Below are 24,686 nucleotides of genomic sequence, written 5' to 3' on the forward strand. Positions count from 1 at the left end.
TCAGCTTTCCTGCTCCTCTGATGCTGCTTGGCCTGCTGTGTTCATCCAGCTCTACACCTTGTTATCTCAGATTCTCCAGCATCGGCAGTTCCTACTATCTCTGAACTGATGTAAATAAGCCTGTATTTATTACATTTAAAAGCTGGCCTATGTTTGCCTTGCAAGATCACAGTTATTAGTGAAAGAAAACTTGAACAATGAATGATCTAACTTAAGCTTGTAATAGAACCAAGGAGTCCTGAGTAAGTATCATAAAATTCCATTGGTAATATAAACTATTCACGTGAGTTACAAAATCAGAAAGTTGTGTTGAAGTTGAATAATTTGTTTATATTTGGAATCATCACAAAGCATGTCATGTTGTGATAGAAGTAGTAATTCAGAGTAGAAGCTTGGATAGAAGGTTCTTTTGTCCAATTTTTCTGTGTGTGTTTGCTTTGAGAAGCAGGCAGTTCATTTTGGGTGTCATGAGAAAAGCAGATAATGGAAAAAAAAGTTCATCAGTCATCACAAAGCCTTGAGGCAGAAGACACTCAGCTTGAACAGTCAGCTGAGAGAAATGATTACAAAGAAACTGTGAGAGCACACTGAGGGGAAAAGAAGCCCATATATGTGCAATACAAGGAGAAAGAGCTGAAGATTCCAAGTGATGAGGTCATATAGAAAAAAATAGTGTATCACTTGGCCTAAAGCTAACGGAAGGATCTTCATGTAACTTGCACCTTAAGGAATAGCTGGAATACTAAGTGAATTAAAGTCAATTCTGGAGGGTTGTGGCATACTTGTTGGGTCAATCCCAGAAAAAGTGAATGAGCTTTGAAGACATTGCAATATAGAAACACTCTTGGGGAAAATCAAAGTTAGAACTAAATTCATAGAGTATATTTTTATAAGCTATAATGTTACATTAGTGGTGCTTGCTTTACTTAATTTATCTTTATAAAGTTTGTATTTGTTTAAATAAATTGAAATCTTACAGCCAATTCTGTGGTATTGAAGTGTCAGAGGTTCCCAAAGGATTGTGACAATATCTCATTCAAAATTTAGGTCATGGAGGTTGAGAGTCTGACACATAAAATTTCAATCTTTTGTTTTGAAATTTTCTTTTTAAAAGAAGAGTCTGAGGTTTCTTGAAGTCTCCTCAAAAGCTGAAGAGGTTTTCACTTTTTTCACCACTTTTTTTTCCTATTGAGCTCTAGCTGCTCATTGTCAACAATGTGAATAAAATGAATGGAACAACTTATGGTCTGTCATGGTTCCACTATTAATGTTGCACTACTTTATTCTCCAGCACAGTATTAGATAACTTTGGAAAATAAAATGCCATCAGTCCTACTGAAACATCAAGATTCCACTTGGGATTTATTTTTACCTATTGCATTTGGCTGCAAGTACCTCCAATGGCAAATAGGAACACCTACAGCCATTGGCATATAGGTTCTGACCTTCATTAATAGGCTAACAATATACTTCCTACATCACTAACCTGTAAAATCTGCTCCTGCACATCAAACTAAATCAACTGATTGGCAAAGCTTCAAAGAATCCAATTTTATTTATTACATTTAAGAACATAGGTAGAGGCCTTACGCTCCCTCGAACTTTCTTCCCCATCCAGTGAGATGTACCTCAACCTCAACTCCAGTTTTCTGTGTTACCTGCATATCCCACATGTACACTTAACTGAAAAAAAAAACAGAAATTGGTGGAGAAACTCAACAGGTCTGGCAGCATCGATGGGGAGAAACAAGAGTTCATGTTTTGAGTTGGGTGATCCATGGTTGGATTTGAACTCGGGTCCCTGGTGCTGTGAGGCAGCAGTGCTAACTACGATGCCACCCCTTGTCATCATCAATTACATATTCACTGATGGTTTTCCAAAGCTGAAATCTGGAAGTTCAAATATGGTGTTGTACATATGTTGAAGCCAATCATCTGGTAGTCTGTGTTTCCTTCTGCAATGCAGAAAGTGCACCCAATGAATGAACAGAGTGGCAAACTGTGTGAGCCTGATAATAGTCTTACTTGGGTAAGATTAACATTGTAAAACAATAGAAATGTTCATACTGGGAAGAAAGTAAGAGCTGCAACTTGCAGACAATGGTTATGGACTTTCATTCTGTAAAGGAAAAACTATTTTCTTGTTGATCCCAACCATTTAATTCCTTCATTTTATTTATTTGGACTACCTTTGCTCAGATTGGCAAAAACAGCTTTTTGGAGGCGAAGTGAAATTGAGGAAGCTCCAGTGGAGAAACATAAGAGCTAGGAGCAGGAGTAGGCCGTCCGGCCCTTTGAGCCTGCTCCGCCATTCAATAAGATCATGGCTGATCTTTTCATGGACTCAGATCCACTTACCCGCGTTCTCACCGTATCCCTTAATTCCTTTATTGTTCAAAAAAAATCTACCTTTTCTTTAAAAACGTTTACTGAAGTAGCGTCAACTACTCCACTGGGCAAGGAATTCCATAGATTAACAACCCTCTGGGTGAAGAAGTTCCTTCTCAATTCAGTCCTAAATCTGCTCCCTCTAATCTTGAGGCTATGCCCTCTTGTCCTAGTTTCACCTGCCAGTGGAAACATCCTCTCTACTTCTATCTTATCTATTCCCTTCATAATTTTATATGTTTCTATAAGATCCCCCCTCAATCTTCTGAATTCCAATGAATATAATCCCAATCTACTCAATCTCTCCTCATAAACCAAACCTCTCAACTCCGGAATCAACCTAGTGAACCTCCTTTGCGCCCCCTCCAGTGCCAGTACATCCTTTCTCAAGTAAGGAGACCAAAACTGCACACAGTACTCCAGGTGTGGCCTCACCAGCACCTTGTACAGCTGCAACATAATCTCTCTGCTTTTAATCTCAATCCCTTTAGCAGTGAAGGACAAAATTCCATTTGCCTTCCTAATTACTTGTTGTACCTGCAAACCTACCTTCTGTGATTCATGCACAAGGACACCCAGGTCCTTCTGCATAGCAGCATGCTGAAACATGCCATTCATGTTGATTGAAGCATAGTGCCCTTTTAAGCAATATTTTATTTTGTTATAGCCAGTGCTATAGAGTTGGGTAAAACTTTTCTATTGATGTACATGATGTTTTACAGCTGTGCAAGTGTCAGACTAATCTGTTTTCACATGTTCTTTTGTGTAGGTGACAGATAAATCGGTGAAAGCATTTGCAGAACATTGTCCTCTGCTGCAGTATGTGGGTTTTATGGGCTGTTCAGTTACATCCCAAGGGGTCATCCACCTCACTCGGGTAAGTACTAGCCAGGAACTACTTGTTTTAAGTATCTGTAATTATTGACATACCTGTGTTCTGTAACATCTTTCATGAAGAATGAAGCAGAAAATGAGAAAAATATTGATTCTGCTGCTATTCCTCCTACATCTTGACATCATTTAAAAATTCAGACTTTGGTTGAATTTCATCTCTGAAGAGGATTGTTATGAAATAACTGCCACTTCTTAATAATAATGATGAAAACAGAAAATACTGGAAAGACTCAACAGGTTTGGCAGTAAATAGGAAAACATTGTTAATATTTAATGTCGTGACCACTTATTAATGTCAACTTCTAACTGCTAAAATGTATTCCACTCAGGTATCAGTAAAAGAGGTATAAAGTAACTCAGCTGGAGGTAATTGATTTGCATGTATAGAGGATTTGTTAACAGACGGGAAATTGAGATTTGTGAGAAATGGCATATTTTCAAATTGGCAGATTGTAACTTTTGGGGTGCAACAGTGCTGTTGGGATCAGTGCTGTTGTCTAGACAAAGTTGAAAGTCATGTATTTAAATTATGTTACAAAGCTAAATGAGAACACAGGCTACGAAGGGGACACATTGAAGCTCCAAAGGGATGTCCAATGTGAGGTTATTCACTTGGCCAATAAGAATAGAACAGTATAATATTTTTTAAAAGGTGTGATACTTGTACACTTCGATGTTCATGGGAGTTGGCGGTGCTTGTACAAGGAATAATGATAGGACGCAGGTATAGCATACAATTATGAAAGCAAATGACACAATGGCCTTTATTGCAAAGGTATTTGAATGAAGAATAAGTAATAAAACAGAAAATGCTGCAAATACTCAGCAGATCAGGCAATACCAATTCAGGTTTGAAACATTAGCTCTGATTTTCTCCCCAGTTAGTACCTGACCTGGTGAATACTTTAAACATTTTCTGTTTTTATTTCAGATTTCCAGCATCATAACATAAGAACATAAGAACTAGGAGCAGGAGTAGGCCATCTGGCCCCTCGAGCCTGCCCCGCCATTTAATAAGATCATGGCTGATCTTTTTGAGACTCAGCTCCACTTACCCGCCCACTCACCATAACCCTTAATTCCTTTACTGTTCAAAAATTTATCTAGCCTTGCCTTAAACATATTCAGTGAGGTAGCTTCAACCGCTTCACTGGGCAGGGAATTCCACAGATTCACAACCCTTTGGGTGAAGAAGTTCCTCCTGACTTCAGTCCTACATCCGCTTCCCTTTATTTTGAGGCAATGCCCTTTAGTCCTAGTTTCACCTGCTAGCGGAAACAACCTCCCTGCTTCCACTTTATCTATTCCCTTCATAATCTTATATGTTTCTATAAGATCTCCCCTCATTCTTCTGAATTCCAATGAGTATAATCCCAGTCTACTCAGTCTCTCCTCATAGTCCAACCCTCTAAACTCTGGAATCAACCTAGTGAATCTCCTCTGCACCCCCTCCAGTGCTAGTATATCTCTTCTCAAGTAAGGAGACCAAAACTGCACACAGTACTCCAGGTGTGGCCTCACCAGGACCCTATACAGCTGCAGCATAGCCTCCCTGTTCTTAAACTCCATCCCTCGAGCAATGGCAGACAAAATTCCATTTGCCTTTTTAATCACCTGCTGCACCTGCAATCCCATCTTCAGCGATTAATGCACGAGGACACCCAAGTCCCTGTGCACAGCAGCGTGCTGCAATTTTTTACCATTTAAAACATAGTCCATTTTGCTGTTATTCCTACCAAAATGGATGACCTCACACTTGTCAACATTGTACTCCATCTGCCAGACCTTTGCCCACTCACTTAGACTATCTATATCCCTCTGCAGACTTTCAGTGTCTTCTGCACACTTTGCTCTACCACTCACCTTAGTGTCATCTGCAAATTTTGACACACCACGCTTAGTCCCCAACTCCAAATCATCTATGTAAATTGTAAACAATTGAGGTCCCAACACTGATCCCTGAGGCACACCACTAGCCACTGACCGCCAACCAGAAAAACACCCATTTACCCTTACTCTTTGCTTCCTACTGGTCAACCAGTCTTCTATCCATGCCAATACATTACCTGTAATACCGTGCAACTTTATGTTATGTAGCAGCCTTTGGTGTGGCACCTTGTCAAATGCCTTCTGGAAATCCAGATACACCACATCCACAGGTTTCCCATTGTCCACCATGCGAGTAATGTCCTCAAAGAATTACACCAAATTAGTTAAACATGACCTACCCTTCATGAACCCATGCTGGGTGTTCCCAATGGGACAATTTATATCCAGATGTCTTGCTATTTCTTCCTTAACGGTAGATTCAAGCATTTTCCCCACTACCGAAGTTAAGCTAACTGGCCTATAGTTACCTGCTTTTTGTCTACTTCATTTTTTAAACAGTGCCGTCACATTGGCTGTTTTCCAATCTGCGGGAACCACCCCAGAGTCCAGTGAATTTTGGTAAATAATTACTCGTGCATTTGCTATTTCCCCCATCACCTCTTTTAGTACCCTGGGATGCATTTCATCAGGACCAGGAGACTTGTCTACCTTTAGCCCCATTAGCTTGCCCAGCACTGCCTCCTTAGTGATGATGATAGTTTCTAGGTCCTCACCTGCTATAACCTTCTTGCCATTAGTTTTCGGCATGTTATTTGTGTCTTCCACTGTGAAGACTGACACGAAATAACTGTTTAATGTCTTGGCTATTTCCTCATTCCCAGTTATTGAATTGGCCTTCTCATCCTCTAAAGGACCAATGTTTACCTTCGCCACTCTTTTACGATTTACATATTTATAGAAACTTTTGCTGCCTGTTTTTATATTCTGAGCTAGTTTACTCTCATAATCTATCTTACTTTTCTTTATAACTTTTTTTGTGGCTTTCTGTTGGCCTTTAAAGATTTCCCAGTCTACCAGTTTCCCACTACTCTTTGCTTTTTTGTATGTGTTTTTTTTCCACTAAAGCACTTTAGTGTTGTGTGAAGAAGCACTAAGGCTTAGTTTAGTTATACAGCCTTCCGAAATACCGCATCTGGAATACTGTGTGGAGTTTTGCTCCCCATATCTAAGGAAGGATATGCTTGTGTTGGTGATAGTACAGTGAAGGACCATTTGATTTATTCCTGGGTTGAGAGGTTTGTCCTATAATGAGAGGTTGAGTAATTTGGATGTGTGTTTTTTGGGGTTTGGAAGAACGAAAGACAGTGCTTAATGTGGTGGACACTGAGGGGTTATTTCTCTGGCTTGGGAATCTAGAACATGTAGGTATGGTCTCAGGATCATCTAGGACTGAGGTGACAAATATCTTGACGCACAGTGTTGTGAACAATTTGGAATTGTTTACCCAAGAAGGTTGTGAATACCCTGTTGTTGAGTACATTTAAATCTGAGATAAATTGTTGATGTCTCAGATTTAGAGAACCTGGGGAGTGGGAGAATGGATTTGGTTCAAAAGATTAGCCGTAATTACATTCACTGGTAGAATTTGATCAGGTGCAATAAGAACTACTCCTGCTCCTATTATTCCATTCTTACGGCATATAAGGATGAAAACTGCATAGAATTTGATTGCATGTTGTTCTGTACCGGTCTTTTTTGTGAGCATGTTAGCAAGTGTGACTGATCTCTCGTGATCGAATAAATGTTAGGGTTTAGGTATTGATTAGCTTTTTGATGCTGGTTTAGAATTATTGTACTACATTATACAAAGATTTCTTGTTGTGATCAATCTATTTTCAGTCTTGAACCTAAAGAAAGTCCTCTCTCTCCCAAAGTCAAAGAATATGAAGCCCTAGACGACAATGTGATGAAATAGATATCACAAATACTTTCACACATAATTTTTATGGGGTTGATTTCAGTTGGTTTTATCTTTCTTTTTTAATCACTGTTCCTGTCATTGGTGCTAAGGCATACCTTTCTGTATGATATCCCAAAGGTTGGGTGATTTGGATTGATTTACTGTCCTGGAAACCTTTATCAGATGGGCATCCATTCTCATTGTTTCAATTTTATATGAAGTGCTTTCTGTTAAAATTTTCCTGTCAGAATTACCGTACTTCTTAGCATAGAAGTTTATTTGGTAGACGACATGCATGACAGCCATTCTGTTGAAACAGTTTTAAAAAAATGATGTGAAATGATATAGTCTAGGAAGTCTTGTATTTGATTAGGGGCAGAATCTTCCCAGCCACTAAGTGCTGTAGGAATTGACGAGAAAGTTGGAAAATAGGCTGAGACAGCAGTAAGGTTATACATGATGCAAGAGCAAAAAGCCCCATTCTCCAACTGAGTGTTGAACACCAAGGTAAGAATCACAGCAGCGAGTGATGAGATGCTTATTTGCATGCGTTAGCATTTCATTGTGAATCTCAACTAATTGATATGCTGTTTCCCATTCTCCTACCCACTGAATAGAAACTAGATGATGACAATTCCTAGCATGAAAGCTAGAGTGGTTATCTGGCAACTTCAGCTTGTCGCTTGCTTCTCCAGCCCTCAATCTGACACAAGTCGGAGATGTTGCCAAGCACACTTCATGGGCAGCAACTGCACGCGGGATGATGATAGGGCATTAGAAGACATGGGCTACTGCAGGTTTAGGATACATGGACGAAGAGATAGAGCAGCATGATAGTATGCAACATTAGTGCATTAGAAGACATGGGCCATGTCTTCTAATGCATCTAATGTTTCAAAGTGAAGATTTAAATGGACTCAACAGGGAGTGTAAGGAAAAAGGGAACATAGAGGTTCTTGGGGCTCCTTGGTTACCAGGTTGAGCCTGCAACTCATGGTGCCAAGTACAGCCTGCATTGTCTTTCATGCTTCTGCAAGTCATTAATATGCATTCAAAATGGAAAATAGCTGTGACCGTACCCTGAATGGGTGAAGAAAATGTTTCTTTTCTGTCTGAGCATGCGGGCTGTACTTGTAAGTGATATGAGACCTTCAAGGGGCAATTGAATTAATCAGGCACTTAGACAGCACAGGTTGAGGTCATCTGTAATCAAGCACCATGTATGTAAAATGTGTGCAGTGTCCACCTGTGTGGGGTACACATCCTGGTCACAAACAATCTTGATCATTACGTTAGTCACTGCATATTGGAGCTCTAGATGCTCTAGGAAACAGAAGTGACGCAGGTGACCAGAAAGTTGGCACCTGTGACTGCAATGCTCAAAGATAATGCAAGATCTCTCAGGCTCAACAAGGTAATGGAACTGATTTCCTCTCACCTTGTGCTATATGCATATGTCAACATACTCATAGGTGCCTTCTTAGATTAATGTGGTGGTGATAGGACAACGTATTAGTCGTCATATAATGTCCTACCGTACTTACATGACATGGCTTGTGCTGCATTTGAAGATGAAGGTGTTAAAGATCAAGGTAGAGGCATCCTCTGGCCCTCCTTGTTAGAGTCCTACATGTCCCACTGTGCGGAGGAGCATTCTAAACCATTATTTGTGAGAGACGGGTGAACACTGACTGTTCACATTACTCGATACCTGTTCTGTTCTCTTTCCTACATTCCTGGTGCAGGTTCATTGGAAACATGCTCAATAGATCCAGTCATGGCAAGGATTAGCAATGCTGTTGCTGCAATGCATTGAAAGGTGCCTTGTTGCAGAATAAGGGGGCATGCATTTAAAACTGAGATGCAAAGAAATCTCTTCTCTCAAAGAGTCGTGAATGTCTGGAATTGTCTACCTGGAGGTGCGAAGGATAGATTACTGAAAGTATTTAAAGAGGAGGTAGATTTTTGAAATAGCAAGAAGTTGAGGGCGCAGAGGAACTGGCAGTAAAGAGCAGTTTAGGCCTGAAGCAGATCAGCCATGATTTTATAGAATGATGGGGCAGGCTTAAGGAGCTGAATGACGTACTCCTTCTCCTATTTCCTGTGTTCTTATGTTGTCCCAAAATATGCACAGTGAAGAGTAACTCTTGGTCAGCAGCACTTGACCGGGTGCATGGCTAGAATTTAAAGATGGCAGCAGGAATCGTGGGAAGTCCTGAGTACTTCCACCTGTGTCAAAAAGGAGTATGTGAGGAGTGGGATGTCATTGGGGCATAGTCCACATGTAATGAAATGAGTTACTGAAAATTTTGCATGACAAATCTGCTAGGCCTCACAGAGAGAAACCATCATGAAGCTCAACAGAGGAGGCTGGGGTTCTGTAGATGCGATCATATCTGCATTGGGTAGAAAGTGGTGATATCAGTTTCAGCTCTCAGTCCATTTAGCTATTCAGTGATCACTGCTACAAAAAGTTCTTGATGGATATTCATACTGCCATCCTTATAGTTAAACAGCATCTTGTTCGTCTTTGGAAAAGGCACCCCAGGAATAGTACTGTTCATGGATCAGTAGGAGTTCAGTAAGAGTTACAATCTGCTGGAGCTGAAATTTAAAATAGTGTTCTTTCAAGGTTGAAACGAATTGAAGTTTGAGCTTCTTTACAACTTTAGTTTGAATTTTTCAGCCAATACATGAGTTTGATGCCTAACCCTGCTCTGCATAACTGCCAAGGTCAATGGATAAGGGTAGGAATGAGGTGTAAAGAATCAGGTTTTCATGCAAGGTTAGTCATTAGTTAATATCTTGTAAGCGAAAGCATATTGGCTGACTTGTTTCTAACCAAAGGTACGCACGTACTGTTCTCAAAATAATTATGCTCTTCTGTGAAAGCATTTTCTATGAGAGGTGCTACTTCTTCTGGAGCAGAGCCATTTGTGGTTTCACTTGAACTGATACAATGTATAAAGCTAGCTACAGCAGTTTACGTATATTCATCAGTGACTACAAAACAAATGTGTCATCATCTGATGGTCACCTTAAATCCATGTACAAGTTTTATTTTGAAAATGTGTTTATGTTGAAGAATTCTCCCAGACTGCTTGATAGGTAAATATCTGATCTATGAAAGAAAATATTAAATACTTTCAAAAGTGCTCAATTTATCTGCCAAGCTTCAAGATCAATGCCAATACCTTTGTCAGAGTGCTGGTAATATATGCAGGGTTCTGCTGCAACGGAGCATTTTTGTCCAGTTACCTCTGGGCTGTAAGTATGGAAACGTTAAGCTCCTCCTGTTAACCCCTCAGGTTAATTGGATAATTTTCATCTATGCTCTCCCTGTGTATTTCATGACTCCTGGGATTCAATCTCCTCCTACCGTCTTAATTATTTTGACATTGTATAATATAGCAGCGTCAGTCCAATGCTCCCAATATCAGTCAGGTCAGAGATTGAGCAAACATGGAACTAAATAAGTCTTTAACAAAAACAGAAATTGCTGGGAAAGCTCAGCAGATCTGGCGGCTTCTGTGGAGAGAAATCAGAGTTAATGTTTCGGGTTGAGTGATCCTTCCTCAGAACTTGACAGTTTTCTGTCCACAGATGCTGCCAGACCCGCTGACCTTTTCCATCAATTTCTGTTTTTGTTTCTGATTTACAGCATCCGCAGTTCTTTAGTTTTTATTAAATCGGTCTTTGCTACGTATTTGAGAATTTAAATCAGTTTTACTTGCAAGTGCTTGTTTAATATATCAGGAGAGAGTTTTACAATGGATTCCCTCATGCTAATTACATGGAATGTATATTGTGAGTTGATGCCTTCACTCAGAATCACCCAGCTTAATAATTGCACATAGTAAAGTATAGAGAACATCCGTAGCTGTGAATACTTTGGAACTAAGATACAAAAAAGAAGGGCAAGATGACTTTTGTGTAATCTATTTTTATTTTTGCAATATTCAAGAGAGATTTGAAGAGCACAGTGAACTCACAGTTCTAGTGGAAGGTCTTTGACCTAAAATGTTAACTCTATTTAATTCCCTAAGGTGCTGTCAGGCCAGCTAAGTACCTATGAAGTTTTCTATTTTTATTTCAGGTTTACAGCATCTGCGTTGCGTTTCTTTTATGTAATTTTTGCAGTCTGGTGTCCAACCTGAAAACAGTTCTCCAATTGAGGTCCCAAAAAAGCTCTGTTGAACTGCACCATTAGTTCCTCTCCATGGTATCTGAGCCCCTTTGAGGTTTAAAAAAAACTTCTATTCGCCATTATGATTATTTTTGTACTAGTTTATTAGGTTTTCGTGATTTGTGTGCACAAGCAGTTAAATTCTTGTGTTCGTTCACGATCTTAATCTCTCGGCATTGAAAATGTACCCTGGTTTGTCTTTCTAGCATCCAATTGATGAGCTCACACTGTTCTCACCAAAGTCCATCTGCCATAAGTTCTGTCTGAAAACAAAAAAATGGCCAAAAATAAGATTTTGGCATTATCAGTGAGAAAGACCAAAATATTGTGTATGTATCTTCAAGATTACAGTGGCTTTTATTTTACGATGAGAGTGGGATAGTAACCAAAATCAGTGCAAAATGACTGGATGTCAGCTTATTGCTTGATTTTGGTTTATCATTGTTGTCACAAAGCAATGATATGTCTCTGATGCAGTTGTGAAAGAACCAAGACAAAGATAAATAAATCTATCGACCAGTTCTGTCATCTTGGTTTTCCACAAATACTTCAGACAACGGGTTGCTCCTAACATAATGAGAATTGCAAACAGGAGAACATCAGTTCACTCTGGTATGAGTGCAACAAATGCCAATCTATCTTGATTCTAATGGGACTTGGTCTGACTCATAATGACTTGTTTACAGATCAGTTATCTGGCTTTAGCAGGCAGTTGGAAATTGCTTCTTTAGGATATCTTCCAATAAGCTCCACAGATTCCCCCCAGGCTGCTTGTAGTAAATATTGTCAGTGCAGTGTGTTTTTTATTTCCCTTTCTTTCTGCTTGCCACCATATGGCACTCAGAGGCATCCAGAAAGGCAAAGATGTTTGCAAAAGGTTGTTTAAAAATTGAAACCTATTGAATTGCAAGGAGGTGTGATCCTGTTCACAGAATCATTGATTCTTACAGCGTAGAAGGAGGCAATTCCTTCCATAGTGTCTGTACCAGCTCTTCAAACGAGTCTCAATGCTGAGTGTTAACGACCTGCGTTTTCCCTACACCATTGCGCACTATTTCTCTCCAAGTAATCAACCAATGCCCTCTTGAATGCTTCAGGTGAACCTGCCTTCACCACATTTCCACGTAGTGCATTCCATACCCTAACTACTCACTGTCACACATCGTCCTTACTTCTTTTGCAAATCATTTGACATCTATGCCTTTCATTCATGTTCTTTTTACAAGTGGGAATATTTTCTCCCTGCTACTCTATTCACCCTGCTTTGTCAGATCTCCTCTCCACCTTCTCGCCAAATGAATAGTCCCAGCCTCTTCAGTCTGTCCTTATAACTGAAGCTTCTCGTTCCTGGAACCTTGCAATTTGTTTCGCAATTCTTGCAAATCGCTTCTGTATGCTGTCCGGTGCATTCACATCTTTCCGATAATGTCATGCTCACAATTGCACACTGTACTTCAGCTGAAGTCTAACAAGTGTCTTATACAAGTTCACCATCACCTCTTTGCTCTTGTTCTCTATTCCCCAATTAATAAAGCCGGGAATACTGCGTGCATTCTCCACCTGTACTGCCACCTTCAAGATCTGTGCACATACAGCTAGGTCCTTCTACTGCAAACACACCTTCCTTTAGAATTATACCCCCTTTTTATATTGTCCTTCAATGTTCTTCTGACTAAAGTCCGTCACCTCAAACTTCTCTGCATTGAACCTCATCTGCCACCTATCCACCCACTCCACTAACTAGTCAATGTCCTTCTGGAGTTCGGCACTATCCTGTTCACAGTTTACAATTTTAGCAAGTTTTGTATCATCTGCAATCTTTGAAATTGTCTTTTGCCCACCAAGTTTCATATCATTAACATATATCAGGAAAAGCAAAGGTTCCAATACTGATCCCTGGGGAACACCAGTCCAAACCTTTGTCAAGCCCGAGAAGGTATCCATTGATCTTTACTCTTTGTTTCCAATTACTCAGCCAATTTTACATGCATGTAACTACTATCCTTTTCATACCCATGACCTATAACTTTACTCACAATTCTTTGTATGGCACTATATCACACACCTGCACCTGTAGGGGCAGCACGGTGGCTCAGTGGTTAGCACTGTTGCCTCACAGCACCAAGGACCCGGGTTCGATTTCACCCTCGGGCGACTGTCTGTGTGGAGTTTGCACATTCTCCCCGTGTCTGCGTGGGTTTCCTCTGGGTACTCCGGTTTCCTCCCACAGTCCAAAGATGTGCAGTTTAGGTGGGTTATAGGGGGATGAGTCTGGGTGGGATGCTCCAAGGGTCAGTGTGGACTTGTTGGGCCGAAGGGCCTGTTTCCATACTGTAGGGATTCTATGATTCTATGAAATCCGTGTCAATACATCAACAACGTAACCCTCATCGACCCTTCTGTTACCTCATCGAAAAATTTTACTTAATTAACCACAATTTCCCCTTTAGAAACCTGTGCTGATTTTTTCCAATCAACCCATCTTTTTCCATGTAATTATTAGTTCTATCACGAGTTATTGTTTCTAGAAATTTGCCGACCACCAAAATCAAACGAACTGGACTGTAATTGCTGCAATTAATCTTAGAACCTTCTTTAAATAAGGCTGCAAGAAGGGTAATATCTGAAATGCTGAATTCTTCTTTCCTCCAGATGCTGCCTAGCTTTCTGTGTTCTTACAGCCTCCTGTTGTCTACCATGACCCCTATCTTCATGCTCTAATCCCCTCTTTGGTCTGTAATTGACCCTAATCCTCCTCAAACTATTCTTTTGCTATTTGTTTCCCATAGAAGACTTCAAGATTCCCCTTTATGTTAGGTGCTAGTCTTTTCTCATGGTTTCTCTTTGTTTCTCTTCTTTGTTTTTTCACCTATCATGTTAAACTTTTGCCATTTCCCTTGGTTTTCAGTTGTATTTTCTGTCTTACACCTGCCATATGCATACTTTTTCTTTCTTATCTTAATTTCTACCTCCTTTATCAGCCAGGGAACTCTAGACTTGTTTGCTCTACCTTTCCCATTTGAGGGAAAATACCTTGACTGTATTTGAATCATCTGCTCTTGGAAGGCAACCCACTGTTCAGTTCCTGTTTTCCCTGCCAATCTTTTGTTCCAGTCAATCCTGCCCAGCTCTGTTCTTGCCCAATTAAAATCAGCTCTCTGCCAATTGACTTTCTTACTGTGGATTATTGCATGTCATTCTCTACTACCATCCTGAATTTTTTGATAACATGATCACTGTCTCCTAAATTTCCCCCATGACACTTCATCACTTAGTCCACCTTATTTCCGAGTACGAGGTCAAACAATACAACTTTATTAAAAAAGTTTGCAAAAATGCATTGCAATACGTTCTGACTTCAATAGCCTGGAATTTACAATGAAATAAATCAGTCTGCACAACATTTTCCACTCAATATGATTGTAGAGATCTTAAGACTTGCAAAGTACATTTCATGCCAGATACACAGCCTGAGGGGCAAAACATTTCAAATTGGAAGTTACAGAAAGTAAAATAAACATAACGTTTTCTCCTTACACCAAACTCCATTTTAAGATGACTCAATAAAAGTTCAATACTCGTCTTCACCCTCAACAACTTCTCTTTCAATTCCTCCCACTTCCTACAGACAAAGTGGGTAGCCATGGGTACCCGCATGGGCCCAAGCTACGCCTGCCTCTTTGTAGGTTACGTGGAACAATCCCTCTTCCGTACCTACACCGGCCCTAAACCCCACCTCTTCCTCCGTTACATTGATGACTGTATCGGCGCCGCCTCGTGCTCCCACGAGGAGCTCGAACAGTTCATACACTTCACTAACACCTTCCACCCCAACCTTAAGTTTACCTGGACCATCTCTAACACCTCTCTCCCCTTCCTGGACCTCTCTGTCTCCATATCGGGCAACCACCTAGAAACCGATATTCATTTCAAGCCCACCGACTCCCACAGCTACCTAGAATACTCCTCCTCCCACCCACCTTCCTGCAAAAATGCTATCTCCTATTCCCAATTCCTTCGCCTCCGCCGCATCTGCTCCCAGGATGAGGCATTCCACTCCCGTACATCTCAGTTGTCCTCGTTTTTCAAGGACCGTAACTTCCCCTCCTCGGTGGTCGAGAACGCCCTCAACCGTGTCTCCCACATCTCCCGCACCTCATCCCTCACACCCCGTCCACGCAATAAAAACCAAAAAAGAATCCCCCTCGTCCTCACGTACCACCCCACCAACCTCCGGATCCAACGCATCATCCTCCGACACTTCCGCCATCTGCAATCCGACCCCACCACCAAAGACATCTTTCCCTCCCCACCTTTATCTGCTTTCCGGAGGGACAACTCTCTCCATGACTCCCTTGTCCGCTCCACACTCCCCTCCAGCTCCACCACACCCGGCACTTTTCCCTGCAACCGCAGGAAGTGCTACACCTGCCCCCATACCTCCTCCCTCACCCCCATCCCAGGCCCCAAGAAGACTTTCCACATCAAGCAGATGTTCACCTGCACATCTGCCAATGTGGTATACTGCATCTGCTGTACCCGGTGTGGCTTCCTCTACATCGGGGAAACCAAGTGGAGGCTCGGGGACCGCTTTGCAGAACACCTACGCTCGGTTCGCACTGAACAACTGCACCTCCCAGTCGCGAACCATTTCAACTCCCCCTCCTATTCCTCAGACGACATGTCCATCCTGGGCCTCCTGCAGTGCCACAACGATGCCACCCGAAGGTTGCAGGAACAGCAACTCATATTCCGCTTGGGAACCCTGCAGCCCAATGGTATCAATGTGGATTTCACAAGTTTCAAAATCTCCCCTCCCCCCACCGCATCCCAAAACCAGTCCAGCTCGTCCCTGCCTCCCTAACCTGTTCTTCCTCCCACCTATCCCCTCCTCCCACCTCAAGCCGCACCTCCATCTCCTACCGACCAACCTCATCCCGCCCCCTTGACCTGTCCGTCCTCCCTGGACTGACCTATCCCCTTCCTAACTCCCCACCTACACTCACCTTTACTGGCTCCATCCCCGCCTCTTTGACCTGTCTGTCTCCTCTCCACCTATCCTCTCCTCTATCCCTCTTCTATCCGCCTCCCACTCTCTCCCTATTTATTTCAAAACCCCCTTCCCCTCCCCCTTTTCTGATGAAGGGTCTAGGCCCGAAACGTCAGCCTCTCTGCTCCTATGATGCTGCTTGGCCTGCTGTGTTCATCCAGCCCTGCACCTTGTTGTCTCGGATTCTCCAGCATCTGCAGTTCCTACTATCTCTGATTCGAAATTATGTGTCGTTTGTCAGTCTTTTCTTCATCTCTTCCTACAAACTCCTCACACATAGATGTTATAAATTTCACTATCCATTTCACACATGTAAACAATAGCTGTGAATTTTTTTATTGACAAAAGAATGAGAGTATGCCCCAGAATTTTTATGACAATTAAAATTAAGGTAAAGAAAACCCCATGTTGCTTGGCTATGCAAATACCTATACGCACACAACATTCTACTAGAAAAAAAACTCTCATATTTTTGCTTCAGTGTTACTTTCGGTATTTGACCCCTTTGTCAAATTCTTTGAAGACCCATCAGTGAGAAAAATTGCTTGGGACTTAAGAAGAATATCCCCTCATTAGGGCTATCTGAAATATAGTAATGAATCTTAGTTTACATGCTTAAACCATACTATTCCAAACTCATACGTAATTGCATTTGAGAACATGATGGTGAGCTGTACAAATATCAAATTAAAGGCTGTTGAGATTCTGTTTTGGGACAGTTTGTTTAAGTTGGGATCAAATGAAGATGTTCACGTGACCTGAAGTCTGCCTGATAACAGTCCTGAGTGAGAGAGTTGCTAAAGATTAGAGGAAAGGCTGGACTGTTTTGCAGGGTAACAGGTATAAGGTACTCTCTTATGGAGATAATGGCAGCACCATTTACATTTACAGTAGTTGGACGGGTAGTCTCCAAAGTCACAAAAATCACAGAATTCAGCCCATCAAGTTTGTACCGGCTCTACTATCAGTTCCAATCTCTTGCCTTTACCTCATCCCTGCACGCCATTACTATCCAAAAACTATCCAATGCCTTCCAGAATGCCTCAATTCTACTTGCCTCCACCATAATTCCAAGCAGTGCATTCCATATCCTAACAACTTGCTGTGTGAAAGTTGTTTCTTCTCACATCACCCTTGCTTTGTTTGCACATCACTTTATATCTATGCCCTCTCATTTTTTTTTGTTTCTTTCACAAGCAGAAAATTGCTACAACCTGTATCGTGATTTTGAAAACCTCAATCAGATCTCCTCCTCCTCTCCAGGGAGAACATCCTCAATTTCTTCAATCTATCCTCATAGCTGAAGTTTCTCACAGCGGGGGAACCATTCTCATAAATTGCTTCTGCAATCTCTACAATGCATTTGCATCTTTCCTATAATGTGGCACCCACAACTCTACACCTTTCAGAAAGTGCTGAGAATGTCATGTCATCAGGAGTCATGCTTTAAATTGTCCCTTTAACATGAAAATAAAGTTGAGATCTCAAAGGTAACTAATTGGCATTTCTATCAAGATACCGGGTCCATGTTATTCCATCACTCTGGATAGATAGGGTTTGAGAGGGGAGGGATTTCTAAGACATCTCTGCAGCCTACAGATGTGAGATGCTTGCCAGGACCTAAGGAAGAGAGAGCTGCTCCTAGCTGAAAGCCCCCATAGTTCATTGGTCATGAATGTGGATGATGAATCTGATTCGAAAGATCAAATTCATGAAGAGTCAAAATGCAGTTGGCAGCTTTGTCTAGTGCTAGAGGAAGAACCACGTGAGGAAATATCGCTGTGAAACACAGTTCTGAGATTACAGATTACCAGGCTAGGAAAGCAGAAGAACAAAAGTAAACCCTTGGGAGCTAGGTTCCACAGTTGAATATCAACTTAAAGGACATTGTAATAAATACCTATAAAATGAGTTTTTCAATTATGTTGAAAAGAAAGTAGAAAGTTTAATTCTTTGTAACATGCATGTGAAAATAGTGTTCAATCAGTCATGCTTTTAGTTACAGGAAAAATCTTAAAACATGACACTGTGACATACTGTCCTTTCCTCTATTAATTGGATTTGTTTTTTGAATTGAATGATGGGTCTCGTTACAAAATAGAATTCAGTTCAGTGAATGAATTTAGTTATAAATTTTTTTAAAAAAATTATTTTTCCTTTAAACCACTGTTATAATTATTCAAAATTCAACTCCAAAAGTAGTTCACACCAAAAATAAATTTCAGAATACATTTTGTTTATGTATGGGACTATGGTGGGCAGGTTGTGCAATCACAGGGGGATGGACCCTGACAATAAATTAGCAGCTGTGCTTGTCACATGATTCCATCTTTAACTTTGAAACTACTTGTCTCAGTGCCACTTCAAGGAATAACAGGTACTGATGGAAACTCATAACCCATGTACAAGATTTGATATAGATTTAATGCATGTTGCATCGCTGAAGTGTAGATTAGGTTCTTTGCATTGGCCGAATTTTCAATCTCGATGTAAGGTTAAAATTTCATGGATCATGCTTCAGTCAGGACTTGGGTATGAGGTGTCCATAGCAAATATGTGATCAGCGCAAACAGTGTTTGTTTTAAGCTCTTACTTGCTGTCCCACTTCAAGGTTGTAATAATTTTAGTGATTCGAGATGGCTTTGCAGATAATTATCGTGTGGTATGATGCATTAATCATCCAGTCATTTTAAGTTTCACATTCAGTATTCATGGTTAGTTCATAACAAGTGTACCTTTTCTTAATTGCACATATGGTCAAGATTTTTTTAAAAAAGCTTCCATCAACAAAAAAAACTGTTAAAATATTTTTTCTAATCAGAAATTGATATTTGAGGAATAAGTGAGCATTTTAGTTCAAAAGATGAAATATTTTGCACCAAATTTCATGCATATCAGACATGCTAGAGGAAAATTAAAATTTAATAGACACACTATAGCCATTCCTATACAGGCTTAATAATGAGAGTCATTGTATTATATCAGACATCTTACCTTCCTGCTGATTAAGTGCCATGTAGTATGATATTGACAGTTTTACAAGTAGAGGCAAAAGCAACAATTAAAACTGTGGATACCATGTATTTGATTATGTGAAGCCTTTCCACATTTTCCAATATTAGCTCTGCAATATTCTCCCTGTAATGTCCAAGAATGCTGAAGAAATCTTTAGCTTAATTGTATCAAGATTCGTCATTGGTATTGGTCTGGGACCATAATCTCAATTCTATAGCAAAGCATCAGTATGTAGTCAAAATCCTGTTTCCTTGAGAGAAACATTTGATTTTGTGCTGAGGGTAACCAATTTTTAAATAACAGGTTTGGTTACAAATATACTTACTTACTCTGGTTTTGTGAAAAGGAAACAGATGCCAGCACAGCAGATTTTTAACAAGAGCCTTTGTATTTTTTCTACTCGAGATCAAATTAATGTTCAACTCAATACAGTGATAGCTGAAAAGCAATGTTCTACTTTATCTTTTCTGTCTTTTTGGTGTTTTCAGATGACTTGGTGTTTAAATCAATACTCAGTTTGCAACTGGCTAATAACAGAAGATGTTCACTAACCATGTGCTTGGTGAACTTGCAAACTCGTATCACAATGAGTTTACCCTCAGGAAACAATCAGCATTGATAGTCTTTCATAAAGCTTGAAACGAGATTTAGCAGTTGGACTTCCACCCTCTATAAAACTAAATTTATTCATAATTCTGCTCCCTCTATCCTAATTTACAACAAGTCCTAATCACCCACCCCCATACGTTTGTTGCCCTACATTGGCTCCTGGCCTGTCAATGTCATGACATGCTCTTCTTTCTTTTCGTATCTCTGCATGAATCTCTCCCTGCTGCTGTCATCTGCTGCATTCTTACATCTCTTTGAGACGGCATCACCTCTCCACTTCTGGTTTCTCATCTGTCCCTGATACTTAGCTTTCCATTGGAGTATAGCTTTCAGCTTCTGAGGCCCTAATTCTTGAATTCCTTTACTCAGCTTTTCTATATCTCTCTTTCCTCATCTACACTCTCCCTTTAAACTTACCTTTTACTGACCTCATATCTCCTTATATGAATGGCGTCAAATTTGGTTTTTAAATGCTTTGAAGAACCTGGGAAATTTTCCTATAACAAATGTAAAGTAGATACATTTGTATGTGTGTATATGCGTTTTTATCTATTTAGGTATGACCATTTTATTGTTCCTTTCCTACAATCTATAGATTTTATGTCACCAATCACTAATAATTAACTGTTTTCTGTTTTTAATGCTGTAATTACCATTTTGAATTTTGCACAATGACCTAGGTCCTTTTGTTAGGCATTTAAATAGTAATAACCAGGAATAAAAATGTGATTTTTTTTAATGCATTGGTGTATTCACACGTATTCAAGCTGAGCTACTTCCATATTCACTATCATTGAACATTCTAGGAACTAAGGAAATTGTTTATTCAACATGATTTCCATGACTTTCAGCTATTTTTTTAATCCTACTCTTCCACATTATTCACAAAATATTATTGTGCCAATAAAAAAGATTATTTAGAGTGCAATGTCAAAGGCTCCCTCTGAGACTGACTGGAGGATTATGTATGCTCGGTGGGGTTTATAAATATTAGAACAAATACAAGTTTGTTTTCAGCTTTTGCAATTAAAAGGGTTGCTTCTGCAGATTGTGCTGAAGTTAAAGACTGTCGAGGATAGACCTAATTTGGAATGTGTCCATTGCCAAGAAGTTCAAATGAACATCCTTAGGGGTTAACTGGAGGACAGTTACTAAATTTTCAAAGCAACTAAGAAGACCACTAAAGTTCAGGATTGTATTTGCTATCAGGATTAATAGGGACTAATTCAAAACTCCTGGTGCTTAAAAAATATGTTCCAACACCTCGCATTTCAAACCGTCCATGTATGTCAGATCCTATATTGCATGAAGCAATACACCTGGGACTCAACTCATTGTGAATGCTCTTTTGCTTAATTGTTGCGAAAGTAACCATGTTTTGATCAGCTAAAGCTGGGTTTCCACTTTGATACATGTGAATTATATTCTTTTTGGTACTAAACTGGAGGAAATTGTGCAGAAATTATTAATACCATTTGTACACATTGCTGAAATCTGATGGAGGGAAGCCTCCAGCTACTGTTCCGTGCTGGCTACATTTGGAATCTAGGTTGGGTGGAGTTATGTCTTGTTTGTTTTATGTGTTGTGGAACCAGCTGCAACCAGCTAATATTGGGATGGATTGCTTCTACCAATGCTCCTTTCTAGACAATTTTAATCAACCTGTTCAGACTGCTATGACATATTTATGCAGCAGGTAGGACTTGAACTCAGACCTGCTGGCCCAGAGGTTGAGACAGTGCCACTATGTCACAAGAGCTCTAATTCTCCTTTCTACACTTCTAAAATAAAACTTTAAAAAGTTAAAACACACTCTGGTGACGCATAATAAACTGGATATTTTTTAATCAGCCTGTTCACAGATCTCATGACACACCTCTGGAGCAGGTGGAACTTGAAACTGGGCCTCTTGGCTCACATATAGGGACACTACCACTGTGTCACAAGACCCCTAACCCGTATTTCTGCACTGAATTAAAGGGAATTTTTGGATGAACAATAGTAGAGGATGAATCATGAATAATTCTTCATGAGAAGAAAAACTGGTCTTAATCAATTGTAGTTTATTGCATAACACCAATAGGGACAAATTAAATTGCCCAATTAGAGATAATGTCAGGAGGGAATGGCGACAATTGTCGTCATTAAAATAGAATGACAGCAAAAGAATGCACAACAGATAGAGAGAAACATGTTCAAGAGCTGTTCCAATTCACAGACAAAAAGTAATGTCCCACATACAGATCAAAATGCTGACCTCATTGAAAAGCCCAACTGGGAAAAAGATGTGGCAATCAAAGAAATAACATGGTAAACGAATTACCAGATGCAGAGCAACAGGCTGAATGAGAAAGACACAAAACCACAATATCCATACCCTGGAGTTGCCGATAAGTTTGAGAAGACAATAGACAAGAGAATCTGTGACAGCGTGAAATGTCTAGATTCTGCAGTTCTCGGAGAAAAGAAAGTCACAAAACAATTCAAATCAGTAAGAAATTGAAAATATGAGCCCACAACCACAAGGCTAAACTGAAACTTGATGCCAGCGTACAGAATAACAACATCCTACTCAGACTTCACCAGAATATCTTTGTTGAAAATTTGGAAGCAAATGGGCAGCCAAGGAATGGTTCTGAAATTGGATGATGTAATGCTGACATCATATGGTGGAATTAAGACACAGCAGTTAGGAACAACCCAAATCAGAGGCACAGACAAAGGAAAACCAAACCTTGACCGAGAGTCAAATCAAACCATGGGATCCACCATTGGATATGAATTTCGAAGGCTGAGGTAGAAACCAAGTCAGCTTGTTTTGTGATTTTTTTTTTCCCCCTAATCTTATGCTCTAGGCCATAGTCAATAAAGGAAAGTGTTCTCTCTGCCTCCTTGATCATTTTACATTTTTGAACTTTTACCATCAGGGATCTGGAACTGTACACTTTGAGGTTGCTCCATAGTTTTCAGAATTTATCCATTTGTGTAGTGTATTCTCTTGCTTTCTGTGTACTCCTGGAAAAAAAAATTGGCTTCGATTTTCTGCTGGCCTGACAGTTGTTGTGCTGACCTGACATACTCTGGGATTCAACTCTCTTTCCCCCTCCTCCCCTCAGCAGATCAGATCTGGTCTGAGCTCCCCCTACACCTGGACTCTAACTGAAACCATCACCAGCACAGCCGCTGCCCATACCCAACCCAACCCATCCCCACCAGGCCCTACCCAATTGGCGCATTACTAACTTGCCATTCTATTCCATCCCAGCTGGAATTCCCCACAATAGTACTAATCCAGCTGGCACCTTAACAACTACCTTATCTACTTTAGTTTGATAGCTGCTGTCAAAGTGGCTGTCAAGATCTTTAAGTTCCAGAATACAGCAGCTGACTGCTGTGAAAAGGTTTGCTTCCTGTAACAGTTCTGCACTCCAAAAGAACCGACGGAACCTAAGTATGGCTCCACACCCTTGAATGGAATCTCTTCTCAGAAGTATGGAGCCCTCTCTCCCTTTGTAAATTAAGAAGTGCCAGAGTGGCAATCTGCATGAGATTGCAGATCCTTGGAACCCTAGTTCATTATTTAGACAGTACTTTAAAGTAATGAAGGGGAGCAATGAAAGATTCAGGAAAGGGAAAATTGAAAAGCAAGAAGAGTAATGTCAAGAATGTGAAGTTAAGAAAAACAGAGTGAATCACAATGGGACAGACAGCTTAATAAATGTTAAAGCATCAAGCACTTGGGTAGTATCGGGAAAATCTAGCAAATATGCACAACAAAACTGATGATAACACTTTGGTTGAATAGTCATTATAGATACATTGTTACATAGTGAAAAGATTGGGAATTAAGTGATCCAGAATCCTTGATTTTCAGAAGACAATGGAAAAGGAAGAAAGGTTGTCTTCTTATTAAAGGAAAGAGTGACATCAGTAAAGAGAAATTTAATTATGGTACAAACCCACATGCGCTGGTTCTGCCGTGGTATACTCCTGTGGATGTCAGTTTATACTGTGATCTTCTAGTTGGTCCAAACTAATCATTTTTAGTTGAGAGTTCAGGTAGATCATCTATTAGGTAATTCAAATATTTACAACCAAGCCCGGTTGATGTGATCCACATTTCAATTGAGGTAGAACAGCCTGACTGATTTTGCTCTTCCTTAGCCCATGTAGACTGACTACTAGAGTACAGAGTTCGGATCAAATATGAGACCATCTGATTTGTGTGGCTCAGTACTAAAGCAGTTTATTGCTTCTCCCAGCAGACTATTTGGAGAATCTCAGTTCACAAATTCCTGATTTAAATCTCACACTTGGTGGTTGCCATTATTAGACAGATGATTTAAGCTATTTTGTTTAGTGTGTCAACATTAAAAGAAAGGGAAGTTAAATGGAGTGATACTCATTGAAATAAAAAAAGAGGAAAGAGCTCAGGTGTGAACAGATAAAATGAGAACAGTATGTTAGCTGGCAAAACTCAACAAGTTTGGCAGCATCTGTGAGGAGATAGTAGAGTTAACATTTTGAGTCCAGTGACTGTTCATCAGAACTGCAGCACTATGTCGGTGTGAATATCTCGTTCTTGATTCATTTATTTTAGAATGCAACTTTTAGCTTTAGCAATTAAAATTTTTAACTGTAAAAATTGGGGCATCTGGTTAAAACAACTCTGATGTAAATAAGAGATAACAAGGTGTAGAGCTGGATGAACACAGCAGGCCAAGCAGCATCAGAGGAGCAGGAAAGCTGACGTT

At 40.2% G+C, this 24,686-nt stretch overlaps 1 protein-coding gene across 1 annotated transcript in view; it reads left to right on the forward strand.

Moving 5' to 3' along the window:
• The window catches only part of fbxl17 (F-box and leucine-rich repeat protein 17), a 192,737-nt gene that overhangs the window by 155,865 nt on the left and 12,186 nt on the right, over positions 1 to 24,686 (forward strand). Inside the window, exon 7 of the mRNA XM_048593668.1 lies at positions 3,158 to 3,265. Within this exon, the coding sequence (XP_048449625.1) occupies positions 3,158 to 3,265 (108 nt within the window). The remainder of the gene's footprint in view (positions 1 to 3,157; positions 3,266 to 24,686) is intronic.

The sequence above is a fragment of the Rhincodon typus genome, chromosome 3, assembly GCF_021869965.1.
Source record: "Rhincodon typus isolate 14 chromosome 3, sRhiTyp1.1, whole genome shotgun sequence".
Classification (NCBI taxonomy): Eukaryota; Metazoa; Chordata; class Chondrichthyes; order Orectolobiformes; family Rhincodontidae; genus Rhincodon; species Rhincodon typus.